Source organism: Cygnus olor, chromosome 2 (genome assembly GCF_009769625.2).
Source record: "Cygnus olor isolate bCygOlo1 chromosome 2, bCygOlo1.pri.v2, whole genome shotgun sequence".
In the NCBI taxonomy this organism is placed as follows: Eukaryota; Metazoa; Chordata; class Aves; order Anseriformes; family Anatidae; genus Cygnus; species Cygnus olor.
Genome location: NC_049170.1, coordinates 95,473,692 through 95,488,684, shown reverse-complemented (window position 1 = coordinate 95,488,684; position 14,993 = coordinate 95,473,692). Strand labels below are relative to the sequence as shown.

Genomic DNA, 14,993 nt, shown 5'->3' with positions numbered 1-14,993 from the left:
GTCGCTATAACACCTTTTCAATCCCTCTTTCCCTCCCACATCCAAACAGAAAAAAAAAAAAAAGAAAAAAAAAGAAAAAAAAGAAAAAAAAGAAAAAAAAAGAAAAAAAAGAATCACACTGAGAATGTATTACTGACTTAAAAAGAAATCATTTTACTTTCATACTTAGAAGTATATTAACAAAATATTCCTAAATATTCCTAAATTCAGGAGCACATACAGTTAAGTATTCCTTGAGAAACTGGTCTGGCATTCTTTCACGTGAAAAATTATGGTTAACTTCTATAAAACAAAGAACAGATAGCTTTTTATAACTTAATATTACCTTTTATGTCACACAAAAGCTGGGTTCTCAGTAATAGGTTGAGCAAATATGATTTTTCATTTCTTTTATAAAATACTGGATTAGAATTACTAATAGCTCTTTCCCTCTCCAAGGAAAAAAGAAACAGATGATTCAGTGTGAATTTCTGTGGTGAAAAACATTCCAGTTTTAATTAAATCAATTTATCAAAGATTTTCAGTTTAGGTAATTTCTATGTTTATTTCCTGTTCAGTATAAAATACCATTATGGACAGTGAAGAAAAATACTATAATGCCTCTGCACTTCAATGCATGAAATTTATCTTTGCATGGTCAAAATGGTAAAATACATAATATGCTTTGCTTATTCTGAACCTGTGCATTTTCAATAAGCTTACTTATCTTTATTTTTATAGTTAGCCACAGGTTGATAAAGCAATATAAATCTTATTGAAACAGATTAGATTCTTTTTAAACAAAACTAGGAAGGTCATGTGAAACTAAACAAATATATTATGCTCACTGTCAGCAACAGTATTACATTCTTTGTAAGGACAAAAAGTAGATTTAGGAATTAAGTAAGTGGCAAAAAAGCTCATCCATGTTTTCTAGTTTTCACATTTTAGCAATCATTTTGGTCACTGTTGGAACTCCAAACTGCTTGACTTCTCTGAACATAAAAACATATTTAATATTTGAAAAATAGTAGGTTGGTTGAAAAAAAACAAGTGACACACTGAATTATTAAACTTAAAATTGAATAAATTCCTTTTCATTTTATAACATGATGAGAACCAATAATAATAATAATAAAAATAACACCACCACCACCAAAGAAACAAACAAAAAAAACACAGGACATGTGCTGTCTCATAGATTAGGAGTGCCAGAGGCTGTAGGCAAGATGTACAGGGTAAGAATGCATGTGCAGCATCACTGCTCACTGGCTGTAGACAACTTTCAAACTGAAGGTATAGTAGCGCCTGTGGTACCATGCCCTAAGACATTACTTCCAACTGATTATCACATAAGCCACAACACATTTCCCACAGTAAATATGCTTTTATAGTAAAGCACTATGAAAAGTGTACGGTCCAACCTATTTTTTTTCCCCAGAAATATCCTACTCCATTTCAATATTCTTTCTGGCTGCTGAGATTGTCTTATACTAACATCACTGTGCAACCAGTTTGGCAATAGCATTCAGACCCAAATCTTGTACGTCCAGGCACACAGAATCATAGAAGCATAGAGTATCCTGAGTTGGAAGGGACCCACAAGGATCACTAAGCCCAACTCCTGGCTCCACACAGGACCACCCAAAAAAGAAGTCCTATGTCTGAAAGCGCTGTCCAAATATTTCATCCAGCAGGCTCAGTGCTGTGACCCTGGGGAGCCTATCCCAGTGCCTGACCACCCTCTGGGTGAAGAATCTTTCTCTAACACCCAGCCTGACCCTCCCCTGTCCCAGCTCAATGCCATTCCCTCGGGTCCTGTCGCTGTCCCCAGAGAGCAGAGCTCAGCGCCTGCCCCTCCGCTCCCCTCGTGAGGGAGCTGCAGGCCGCCATCAGGCCTCCCCTCAGCCTGCTCTGCTCTGGGATGAACAAACCAAGGGATCTCAGATGCTCCTCAAACATCTTGTACTCTAGACCCTTCACCATCTTTGTAGCCCTCCTTTGGACACTCTCTAATAGTCTTAGGTCCTCCTTATACTGTGGTACCCAAAACTGCACACCACAGAGCAGAGCAAGACAATCCTTTCCCTCGACTGGCTCGCAATGCTGTGCTTGACGCACCCCATGACACGGTGTCGTGGGTTTACGTGGCAAGGTTTTAGTAGCAGGGGGCCATAGGGGTGGCTTCTGTGAGAAGAATCTAGAAGCTGCCCCATGTTTGGTAAGGGCCCCACTGCTGACCAGAGCTGAGCCAGTAAGTGATGTTGTTTTGTGCCTCTGTGAGAGCATATTTAAGACAGGGAAAAAAAATGCTGCGCCACACAGCAGCTGGGAGAGTGAGAGGAGTGAGGAACAGCCTTGCAGGTGCCAAGGTCAGTGAAGAAGGAGGGGGAGAGGTGCTCCAGGTGCCGGAGCAGAAGTTCCCTGCGGCCTGTGCTGAGGACCATGGTGAAGCAGGCTGTCCACCTGCAGCCCATGGAGTACCACGGTGGAGCAGGGCTCCACGCTGCAGCCTATGGAGGAGACCACGGTGGAGCAGGTGGACCTGCACTGACGGAGACTGTGGCCTGTGGAAGACCCCTGCTGGAGCAGATTCCAGGCCAGACCTGTAGCCCGTGGAGAGGAGACCACGCAGGAGCAGCTGACCTGGCAGGAGCTGCTGCCTGTGGGGGATCCAGGTTGGAGCAGTTTGCTCCTGAGGGATGGACCCCCCGGTACGGACCCATATCTGGAGCAGTTCTTGAAGAGCTGCTGCCTGTGGGAAGCCCATGCCGGATCAGTTCAGCAAGGACTGCATCCCGTGGGAGGGACACCACAGCACAGGGGACAACAGTGACCGAGAAGGAGCGGCAGAGAAGAAGCGCTATAGACTGACCATAACCCCCATTCCCCCGTTCCCCTGCGCTGCTCGGTGGGAGGAGGTGGAAGAGGGTGGATGGGGGGGAAGGTGTTTTTGGTTTCTTTCCTTTGTTTCTCACTTCTCTAGCTTGTTAGTAATAGGTAATAAATCTTACTATCTCCCTACTCTGAGTCTGTTTTGCCCGTCACGATAATTACTGTGCAATCTCCTCGTCCTTATCTCAACCCTTGAGCCCTTTTCATCGTATTTTCTCCCCATTCCTCTTTGAGGAGGGGGAGTGAGAGAGTGGTTGTGGTGGAGCTCGGCCGCCCACCCGAGTAAAACCAGCACACACGGTTGGCCCTTTTGGCTACCAGGGCACAATGCTGACTCATGTTTAACTTGCCATTGACCAGAATGCCCAGGTCACTTTCCACAGGGTTGCTCTCCAGCCTCTCATTCCCAGTCTGTACATACATCCAGGATTGCTCCATGCCGGGTGCAGAATCTGGCACTTGCTCTTGTTGACAAATAGTTCTTGGAACAGTTAGGGCAACCACAATCTCAGAAAGCAAGCTTTTCTCAGAAGAAAATGGAAGAACAATCTAGACAGAGGTGCTCTGAGGGAGACAAACCAGAGAAGCAGAATGTCGCTCTGGGTAAGAAAGGTACTTTGGGATGAATACTCAGAATGAGTCAAGGATGTTGCTAGGTTAAATGGAGGGTATGGGATTGCAGGGTCAAGCTGCCAGTGAATATCTGGCTAACTATCTTTTTCTTTGTCCAGTTTCATATTCTATTATTTTAGTTGATTAGCTTTGGAAGGGAAATGACAAGAGATTCCTCCTGTTTATAAACCATGCAGATATCAATACAATGCCATAAAATGCAGTGTAGGGGGGTTTATGGATTACAGTTTAAAAAGAGTGAATAATTTAGCATGCAACCATTTAACTAAGAATTGTATGTAGGAACTTATGTAGAAGGAAGTCAGTTAGGAAAGTCTGTACAATAGCTCTTCATCTTCCTTGCATAACATCTTTCTCTGTGCAATGACATGCTCCTCAGCAAGCCTGTTTCTCTCCAACTCTGCTTTTTGCATTTCCATTCACATTTTTCCCAGATTTGTCCCTAAAGAATTGCATTCAGTATGGTAAATAAGCCTAGTTCCATTTGAAGCCAGAACTGGGACTGCTGACTGTCCCGTAAAACAGACACTGAAGCTACAAATTCATGTGTCTGGGCATAATTCAAATCCCATGCATAGATTTTATCTGCTCTGCAGTTTACCTGAACTGGTTTCATTTCAGTGCTCATGTACCAGGACATATGTCCACGTTATAGTCTTATGCAAAGAGAGATATCAGACACTTTCTGGCACATATTTTTTTCCCTCCTTAGGTCACACTGGTAAATCAACGAGTATGATTTCCTGGCATAAATACACTATTCTCCTACACCAACTCTCATAGGATTGATGCAAATTAACACAGCACAACTCTCTTGTAGGATTCAAAGAGGCCATCCACTGGATCCTAGCAAGTGCTAAGTATTCTTTCTTTTTCATAGAGTTGTACATTGGTTGTATGGAACTGAAGCATATTTGACAGAACAAGTTTTAATTCATGGAACTAGGCAGGTATCTATGAGAAGATTAAAAACATCCCATGGGGAAGGCAACTCACTAAACTATACTTACAAAAAAAAAAAAAGACCAGCGTTTAGACCATTTGCCAGATGGTGAGCTGTCATAGTTACGCTTCTCAGAGATTAGAGCAGCAATATCAGCATTTAAGCTTTGTCCCTCAGTAAGCAATACATACGTTCCTACCCTTTGAACTAGAGTTCAGACAAGAAAACTAAGAACAGTTACATTTCATTTACCCACAGTTATGTTGGACTTTCCATAAAAACATGTTTTATAAGTGAAGACTACCACACAGCCTTAAAAGTGAATGACTCTCTTGTTCCCTTCTTTCTTTCTTATAGGAGAGGATATTATTCATTCACTAAATATAAAGTGTATTTGGCACTGGGTAGTACACTGTATTGGCAGCTGGGTAGTATAAACCCTGAAGCCAATGAAGGTCAAGACATCTAAGATGCTCTAAGGAGAAAGGAAGAACTTGTCTTCCACTGCCATTTCTGGTATCCCGGATATGAGGCACTCTTTAGCCTCTTCAGTTTCTAAGCACTGTACATTATGCTGGAATAGGCAGCTATTATTTTTTTTTTCAGCCTGCAGAGCTGTGATCAGATTTTAATCTGTCTCATTTCTAATGAATAACACCACAATGTTGTATTACACAGCTTTCCAGAGAAGGATTGCTGCAATATCTCATCTGCCAGGAAGAGTCAATGTCTTGGCAAGCTCTTTATGAAATATCTAAATTGAACTGCTCAGATACTCTGTCATATTCTTTACCATGTATCTGACAGTCAAGATGTTATCAATAAATCTACTCATAGCTGGGTAGCTTTGTCAATACAGGTATCCACATGTTCTGCCTCCAAAATGCCTGGATGTCCATTTGCAGGGCTACAGGTGAGCCTCTAACCTAAGCTATGGAATTACTGGTGGAGAAGGTGAACTAGAGGATTTCAGCTCCCACCTCCACCACCATGTTATCTACGTTAGCACATATGTCACTTGCTTAGATTGAGGCCACATCCAAACCTGTCCTTGGCCCCAAATTTTAAAATTTAATTAACTTGACTGTTAGAATGAGATCATGTTCAGTCAGCAATCTAAACATCTATTGTATTTGGGACATCAGATGGAAACTGTTTCGTTCAATTGGAATTCATATATTGCATTTTTTTTGTCCTACATGCAAGACACAAGGCGGTTGAAAGCAGAAGTGTTATTACTCATGCAGTTTGCCTGTGCATGCTTAGAATTTTTAAGCATATTTAAGTTGATGTACAAATGCATATCCTCCAACATCCCTTTCTTTGAGCTACAATTTAAAAATGAGTTTTAAAGATATCCTTAAGCCTAAATTTACTTTCCAATTGTGATTCAAAGAGGCTGGAGTCAATACGTAGTAAAACTTAATGCATTGCCAGGGAAAATATAGAACATATATTTCTGCAAATCATACTAGATATTTCTATTTTGCATTGCAAAATTCTATATTGCATTGAAATTAATTAATTTAAATTGTGTTTATTAAAATAAAAGGTATTTTTTGTCTATTTTCATCACAATTACAGTAAACAGACACCAGTTTACCAATCTTATGTTTACATCTCCTTGACAAGAATGAGCATTTTCAGAATTGAACAGCTAAGTTATGTACCTAAGGACAAGTGACCATATATTTCTATAAAGAATAAGTGATTGTCTAGATATATGTTTATTTATTGCTGTAGTAATTCATTTTGCAGAGGAAATCAAGAGATAACTTTAAAATATTGTTTCATAGACTCGTCTGGTCTTTCCTATAAAACAAACAATATGTTGTTGACATATGGGAAGGCTGGAATCTCACTGCTTTTTCTAACCTCCTGCCTAAACACACTTGCTTATATGCATCTGTTCTTGTTCTAACATCATTTATTGGTTTAAAAATCTGGCTTCAAAGTTCTTAGTTTTCTGATACCACGGGTTAAACACCTGGCCAAAAATGTGGAATTCACCGATAACACATACTGGAGTCTTTTCAACTACAGACGGGAAATACAAACTGGCTTAAACTGGACACACATATATGGTTCCATATAAACATGATCTTATACTTTAAGCATTCAAACTTGCATCTGTAGTAGGTAGGAATAATGCACACCTAGTTTACCATGCTTCAGACCTTTTCCAGTTAGTTTCTGTAGTGGCCTAAACTTACATAGGTTGACATCCTTGTTTAAATTTCAGTATTTCAATAGTGTTCAGTCTATTATTATTTTTTTCCTGTTCTACACATATTTAAGCATTTGCAGGATTGTGGCTTTGATTATGTATTTTATGTATTTGATGCCATCAGCACCATTTAAAAAAGCTTTCTCTTGCTGCTCAATCATTTTTTCATGTTCATATGCAATATAAGATTCATAACACCTATGTCTAGTTTATTGTTGGTTGCACTTCATAGTATTGCTAAAATATAGTTTTAATTTTAGCAGATGTCAAGAACCAAAAAAATCATTATAATAAGAGAGATATGTTAAATTATTCTGTCAAATTTCTCTTTTTTTCTACTATTCACATGAAATAATGCAAATTATTATAAGCAAATAATTCAATCTAGAATGTTATGAAGCTAATAGAAGGATGCTCAGTGTTTCACTACATGATAATCTACCTTAAAAGGGCTCTGAGTCCAAAACTCAAGAGTTTTTTCATATATATGACTAAGACTGATGCTTTAGGCATGAATATTAAGCCAGCAACAACTTGCTTTGCTTTATGTCCTTATCAGTAACTATAAAAACTTTATGATATGCATGGGCATATGAGGGCCTACAGGAAACCTGGGGAGGGACATTTTATCAGGGAGTGTAGCGATAGGATAAGGAGTAATGGCTTTAAACTAAAAGAGGGTAAATTTAGATTAGATACAAGGAATAAATTCTTCACTCTCAGGGTGGCAAGGCAATGGACCAAGTTGCCCAGAAAAGCTGTGGATGCCCCATCTCTTGAAGTGTTCAAGGCCAGGTTGGATGGAGCTTTGAGCAACCTGGTCTGGTGGGAGGTGACCCTGCCCATATCAGAGGGGTTGGAACTAGGTGATCTTTAAGGTCCCTTCCAACCCAAACCATTCTTTGATTCTATGATGACATCCATTGACTTAAGCAGGACTAGGCCCTCAAAATGCCATTTGTTAACCTTATTATGCAGTGGCATGCTGTAGCCACTTATACTGTAGTCATTCTTATGCAAATTTTATTAGCCTTCTTCAGAGGAAAAAAAAATCAAATATCACAACATAGTCACCACCTTCTCTTTATTCCACAAAGAGTATCACATACCTTAAGCTTCTTTACACTTGTGCACGGATCATTGGAGAAACTCTCAGTGTCTGAAATTTCGATATCTTCACCATACAGGACACCAGTCAGATCATTCCTCACCTGTCAGAAGTTGAGAAAAAGGCAAACTAGTGAACTGAGACTCAGTGAGGTGGAAGAAAATGGTCTATATTTATCCCTGCAATGACAAGCAGTGGTCTCAATGGTGGTAACGTGCACCCACATTTTTTTTCCATTTCATCTAAAAATTGATCAAGGCAAATTCTTTTACCACCATAACCTACTATCAACCAATCTACCATGTCAAGAGCATTTATTACATGTGATGAAAAGTTCATAGTGGACTCCCACTTTGCAATGCGAGACTGGACAATTCTTGTGAATTTCGAGTGCTTCTAAGACCAAAAACTTTCTTGTAGCCAAAGCAATGTTTGAGACCATATACAGGTGAAAGACTTGTCAGAAAATTCTCTAAGATTGTGAATTCCAGCAACTGACTTGAAATCACTATCAGCCCTAGCATGAATCAGCAGAGCTTAGCTTATGTCACTTAGGGTTGATAAAGCTTAATGAACTGCTCTGTGCCTCCCCCTTTCTTATGGCATGCATCTTTTCATGGGGCAGCAAGTGTTTAAGCAAGGTTTGCTTAAAGGTGACACAAGTAACCATGTTATCAACAGATTTTCTCATCTGAATTTATGGCAAGCTAGTTGAGCTGCCTAAGAGCACAAAGATGCCAGATAACATACAAAACAATCTGGTGGACAGTTGTAGGGTGTTTGCTCTTGTTGTTTGTTTGTTTTCCTTTTTCCATATAACTACTTCACGGTTTTCTGTCTTAATCAGTGCTGTTTTTCCTCCAGTCATATGACTGCAAAAACAGAGCTTCACATTACTGTTCCTAATACATGAGCAAAAATAATTTTAGATGGAGATAACATGGTTACAGATTGAAGTGAAGAGAGAGGCACTCTGATTTTAATTTAATAAAACTATGATCACACTCATTTCACTGACTACCTTTTTTGTTTGTAACAATATCAGAAACAGGAGAAACAAATCACAGTGTAAAAGAAATAAAAACAGACATTGCATACAAACACAGGAAATACAATGCATATGTGACATTATATACGAAAATTTAGAAATACCTAAATCATTTGCAGATACTTTCCAATGACCCTCTCAATGGGTCAGTGGAATTACAGATTTTAAATCTCCCTCCTAACTGTCCTTTTCCTTAACCTCCTTAGCACAGTCCATTCTAAACAATTAGAAAATATTTGCTATACAGTGACACGGCCAAGAAAAGAACAGGAAGTGTTATCTGTCCTTCACCAGTGAAACTTCATTTTGAATTTAGGTAACCGTAAAATTTATTTTATGAGAAGACACTTTAGCCATCCAAAGACCTAGGTATTGATATATTTCCTTTGCTGAAAGCCTGTCACACTGATGCCTAAGAACGCAGTAAAAGCTAGAGGGTGCAATGGGACATGAAATGTCACAGGTGAGACATCTCAGTTCAACTGGCAGCTTTACAGATAAACTCATCTCTCCAAAATCCTTCTGCCTTTCTTTAATTTATGTTTGTGAGTGTCTCCTAGATCTACGCGTGTAAGTGGTTCTGTTGGGTGTATTTCATGTTTTTATGTTATTGACAAAATACTATGCAACTATTTTTGGTATGCTGCTTAACTGTTGGATAAAGACATGTTTTGGGGTAAAAAATAAGGACATCTTTGTACTTTGATTTTGGCTGGAACAGAGTTAATTTTCTTTGTAGAGGCTTGTATGATGCTACATTTGGGATTTTTGATGAAAATAGTGTGGATAACACACTGATGGTTTTGGTTGTGGCAGAGCAGTGCTTACACAGAGCCAAGGACTTTTGGCTTCCTGTCCTGCCCTGCCAGTGAGGAGGCTGGGGGAGCACCAGGAGCTGGGAGGGGACACAGAATGACAGCTGGCCCAGGCTGGCCAAAGAGATATTCCATGCCACTTGGCAACACGCTCAGTAATAAAAGCTGGGGAAAGAAGGAGGAAAGGGAGGATGTTCAGAGTGATGGTGCTTGTCTTTGCAAGAAACCATTACATGTGATGAGCCCTGCTTTCCTGGAAGTGGCTGACCACCTGCCTGATGATTTGAAGTAGTGAATTAATTCCTTGTTTTGCTTGACTTGCATGCACAGCTTTTGCTTTAACTTGTACATTGTCTTTATCTCAACCCATGATTTCTCACACTTTTACATTTCTGATTTTCTCCCCCAACCCACCTGGGGAGAGTGAGTGAGAGGTTGTGTGGTGCTGAGCTATCTACTGGGCTTACACTAGAACAGTCCTTTTTGCAAATTTCCCTTTAAGTTGGTTATGCCATGTTTCTTGGTTTCTTGCCATGTTGACCAATGAAGTACTTCCTGAAGATCATTATTACACTGATTGTCTTTATTGCTTCTTTCATGGCCTCTGCTTCATCCTAACACTTTTAGTCATACTCTCAAATTACTGAGCCATATTGTTACATTATTATTAGGCCTTTTACAAGGCTTAAAACAAGTGGACACATAGACAATTATTTTATTAAAAATTAATCAGTTTTACAGAAGTAACAATCAGAATGTGCCCACCAAGATTTGGGTTATATCCTTCATTCTTTTGTGATGTTATAGTTAGTTTTTAAGGACATTCTATGTAAGTGTATTCACAGACAAAAAAAAAAAAAAAAAGCCAACAAAACAGTAAATAGTTGTTTTTCTCCAAGTATACTAGTGAAGTGGAGGACTGATATTTTAGCCCCAGCAATCCCATTAGCTGCTCCTTATGATACAGGTCTTTCTTGATACAGAGTAAAATTGCCTTTCTGAAATAGACCATCAGTAATATCAAAAGAAAATAGACCTCTCTTGATCATAGTTTAGCCAATGTTCAAAATCCTTCTCCTTAGTATTAAAGTTCACTAAAACTATCATATGATGCTTAGAAAAAGCAAATTTTCTCTTAGCTAACAGAACTGTACTTTCCAAAGTTGTCATATGTTTCTAACCTAGTGTCCTACCTTCTTCTATAAAACAAAACTTTTTTTTTTTTTTTCCCCAGGTTTGCATTTCTGATATTTTCTTCAGTTTTTCTTTTCCTGGAACAGTTTTAGTAGTTTTTGCAATCTCAGGAAGACTAGATCAACATAACTCAGTTGATGTGAGCAGAGAACAGCTGATTCATGCCAGCTACCTTCTTGTCAAATTAGACCATGGGAAAATGATAAAAATTAAATACTGTTAAAATAGACTAGCCTCAGTGCTAGCTAAAATAGATAGGACTCAGTGGAGTGCACTTGATTAGAATTATCCATTCAGACCAGCTACTGCCTTGCTGTGCTTAGAACTTGTTCATAAACTTTGCATTTGAGGTGTTCCTTTCTCTTAAGAAACAGGCTTAAGAATCATAATGAATCTTTTTCTGAACAACACATTTAAATTCAGCCACTGAGAAATCTCTTTTCATTCCACCCCACCTGCTAGAAGCCCAATACTCTGAAGTTTTCATAGCTCTTGGACTTTCCATTGAACTATTTCTTAATCTCCCCAAAGTCACATTTTACTAGATTTGGTGCCAGAGAAGTTGAAAACCTTTCTCTTCAGTGCCACAGATTTTGGCTGTTTTGCAGATGCATCTGTTGTGGAGATTTTGCCAAAAGGAAGATGTTTCTATTTCTATTATCACAACTAGATATTAGAAACTTTATCAGAATTTACAGCATCACCATTTTTTTTTTTTTTATTTTTTTCCCCAATCAAATCAAGTAAAATTTTTCCCCAATTTGTCAGACAACTCACCTGATGAATCTTATCTTATGCCTTGGTCTTGGGGTATTTTCACTACATTTTTCCATTTTTGCTTTCTATTTGCATAATATTGGCACCCTGCTCAGGTTCTTTTCTTTCTAAATATTCTAAATATCTGTTGACACAATATTGAGACTTGTGTTTCTCTGTCTTCTTACAGAAGTCCTTCACTTTTTCAAATAATTTAACTATGGATTCCTCTGATTTGGATTTGGGTCTGACATTAGAATTTGCAAAGCTTGGCCTCCAGTTTCTACAGCAGCCAATTCTTGTAGAAAATATTGCAATTTTGGACTGCATTTGTGAAACTCAGAATACAAAATGCTGCACATTTTGCTTAAGCAGGTACTGGAATGTGAACCACCAGCAGTACAAGCAGTTTGAGAGCTCAGCAGTAATTGTTTTATTCCACCAACTCTGAGTAAAGAAAAATGTAAAAAAACAAACAAACAAACAAACAAACAATCAAATAAACAAAACCCACTACACTTCTGCTTATTGTGTAGCATGGGATAACTTCAAGTGGAGGAAACAGCTGTACAAAGTCGTAATAAAACTGCGTTAAGCTCTGGTGGTGATCTGAAGTTTCTAAGTAAATTTTGCATTGATTTATAAAACAGAGGTATTATAATTCCATGTGATATAGTCCATTGTTAAAAATTTAATGAAGCTTGTAGCTATATGCCTGTTTACAATTTTATACATTTTAAAGAAACTAATATTTCATTTTCCCCAAACCAGGATTATCAGACTTGATCATCAGTAAAGCTGCTGACAGACCCTAGTCCTTCACTCACAGCAAAAAAAAGAGTGCTTTACACAGTTCTTCATACAAAGTTGGATGAAACTGGGATTTCACCTTACTACATATTTAATAGATCTATATATAGTCATCTCCAAAAATTACTAGAGGAAAAATATGCTTACCTAGCAACAAGCTAAAAAAAAAAAAAGGTTTTATATCATATATAAGGAACCCAGTTAAAGGAAGAAAAGGATGGCCCTTATGCTTGAGGCAATGGATGGAACACAAGGGAACTGTTTTTTATTCCACATCCTACCAGAGCTGCTCTGTGATATAGCTCATATGACCTAAATAAGATTTTAAAGTTTGCTACCAATTCTGTCTGTATCTCTTTTTCTGTGATGTGGATGGTAGCAATACTTGCCTACCTCATAGCTGCTGTATCAAATTCAGTGATGTTTGAGAGCCAAACAACAAAGTCCCTGACCCTGCACCTGTGAAGGAAGAAATACACGGATTTTGAGGAGCCAAGAACTTGTATTGAAAAGAAAGAAATGAGTTTCTTTAATCTCTAACAAACTGAGAGAATAGACAGAATGACTAAATGAGCTGGAAAAAAAAAAAAAAAAGTCTAGATGAGATCAAACTACAGCATTCCTGTGGTCTGTATCAGGAAATATAGGTTTAACAAAAGGAAATGAATGTTGGGAAACTATATGGGCTGGCTGCTCCTTAAGGAATAGGGAAGTGAGTGCAATTACCCATTAACTGGACAAGGGCCCTCCCCTGCCAGATCTCCATCTCACACTGCCCCAGCGAGGGGATCAGGACAGGTCTGGATATTACCAGTTTCAGCCATGAGTCTAGATCATCAGCCAAATTCATAGTGATAAGGTCCAAGGTAAAGAAGGCTACAAGTCAATCCTTGAGACAGGGAAAGGGTCAGATCCAGTGAGAGGAATTACTGTCATGCACACTTGGTGACTGCAGGGCACTGACATAGGTCTGAGGACAAGCTGGGAGATAAAGTCTGTGGGTCCAAACCAACTAGATCCATGCCACGCACAGCTGTGATGGAGATAGGGACCAGCACTCCTACAGCATCATTCGGGCAGGGACTGATGGCCCTGGGCCGAGCTGAAATGGGGTCCTATGTGGTGGGCAAAGTTTGGGGAGCCCTGGTGTGCTGGTCAGGGGCAGAGAGGGCTACTGGTGTTCTCGAGGCCCTAACACTGAATTTCTGTTGTTGGCATGTTGTTGACTTCCTGTATCTGACATATGATGATTTCCTGACATCTCCATATTATGATTCTATCTGCACAAAGTACAAATGACCCCCTACTTCACAATGATACAAAAGTGACGTGTATTGATTTTATTTCAGGTGAACAGATATTACTAACTTCAGTGGGACTATTCACATAAGCATCTTTCACCAAGAGTAAATTACTAGTATCCATTTTATCTCAGTACTTCGTTTTTATTTTATTCCCTTTTTTCCCAGAAAATAGTAAAGAAAGGAGATGTTCCTGATGAATTGTCAATCTAGGGATGGTGGTTTGGATTCAATCGTCTCCACTACTTAATATTTCAAACTCTGTTTCAGATGATACATTTAAAGGTATAGTTTGCTCATTTAATCCTAACTCTGCTGGTTACAAAATACATTTAATAATTTTTAGATTAATCATACTACTTTGCTTTTAACAGATATTTCCAATGACATTTTGGTTCACTAAAGCTGCATGTAAGTACTGCAAGCTAAATCCTTGTTGTTAAGGGCAATCTAATCCTACCAGATGTTGATCATAAGAGACTCCTAATGAATGAGAACCGGTCAGACCAGAGAGATTACAGTCAGATATTTTACTAAGATTTCCTGCTGCCGAGATTTATACTGTGTACTTTAAAATGTATTGTCAGAGTTTCAGTGTAGATATATAAATATATGAGTACAAAATAAATACATAAATTAAAAGAAAAAAAAAGACATTTCCTCATTGCATGGACCAAACATAAATTGTTAGTAATTGCAATGGATACATTATGGTTTCTGGGGTTAGTAGAGATAGAAGCATCTCACCATATATGATGTGTTACAAGCAAGCATAATTATCCCTATTTTCATTCCTCACATTTAAAGGCTTAAGAGCACTAAGTGAAATTTACTTACAAGAAATAATGTATCTGGAGAAGAGAGATTTGGAAATGCTAATACTTGTCATTTGCCTTAAATGTAGGAGAAAACTGAGGTATACTTATATAGATACACACAACATTTGGGATTATAAAAATGAAAGAGCAGGTAGGACCTTATTTTGAACAAAAAGACAACACCAAACAAAAGCATGGATGAACTAAAAGGAAACAGTAAAATATTATCTCAGGTATTAAAAATAGAATCCCACTTCCTAATAAATAAATTAATTAATTAAAAATACTTTTTGTGTGTGTGTAAAGGAGAAATAAAAACAGAGATGTGCTGGACTTCCATTTTTTCTGGTAAATGTGGTTTCACGTAAAGCTTACACATGCATGATTACCTCACAGCTCATACTTATTCAAGCATAAGTTTTTATAAAGTTAGGATAAAATGCTCTAACTTTCCCCCAAATTCTCC

General features: G+C 38.5%; 1 protein-coding gene across 2 annotated transcripts in view; it reads right to left on the bottom strand.

Moving 5' to 3' along the window:
• Positions 1 to 14,993, bottom strand: part of GABBR2 (gamma-aminobutyric acid type B receptor subunit 2) — a 477,214-nt gene that overhangs the window by 245,241 nt on the left and 216,980 nt on the right. For both annotated transcript variants that reach the window (XM_040549353.1, XM_040549354.1), the window contains exon 4: positions 7,787 to 7,888. In XM_040549353.1, coding sequence (XP_040405287.1) covers positions 7,787 to 7,888 — 102 coding nt within the window. The remainder of the gene's footprint in view (positions 1 to 7,786; positions 7,889 to 14,993) is intronic.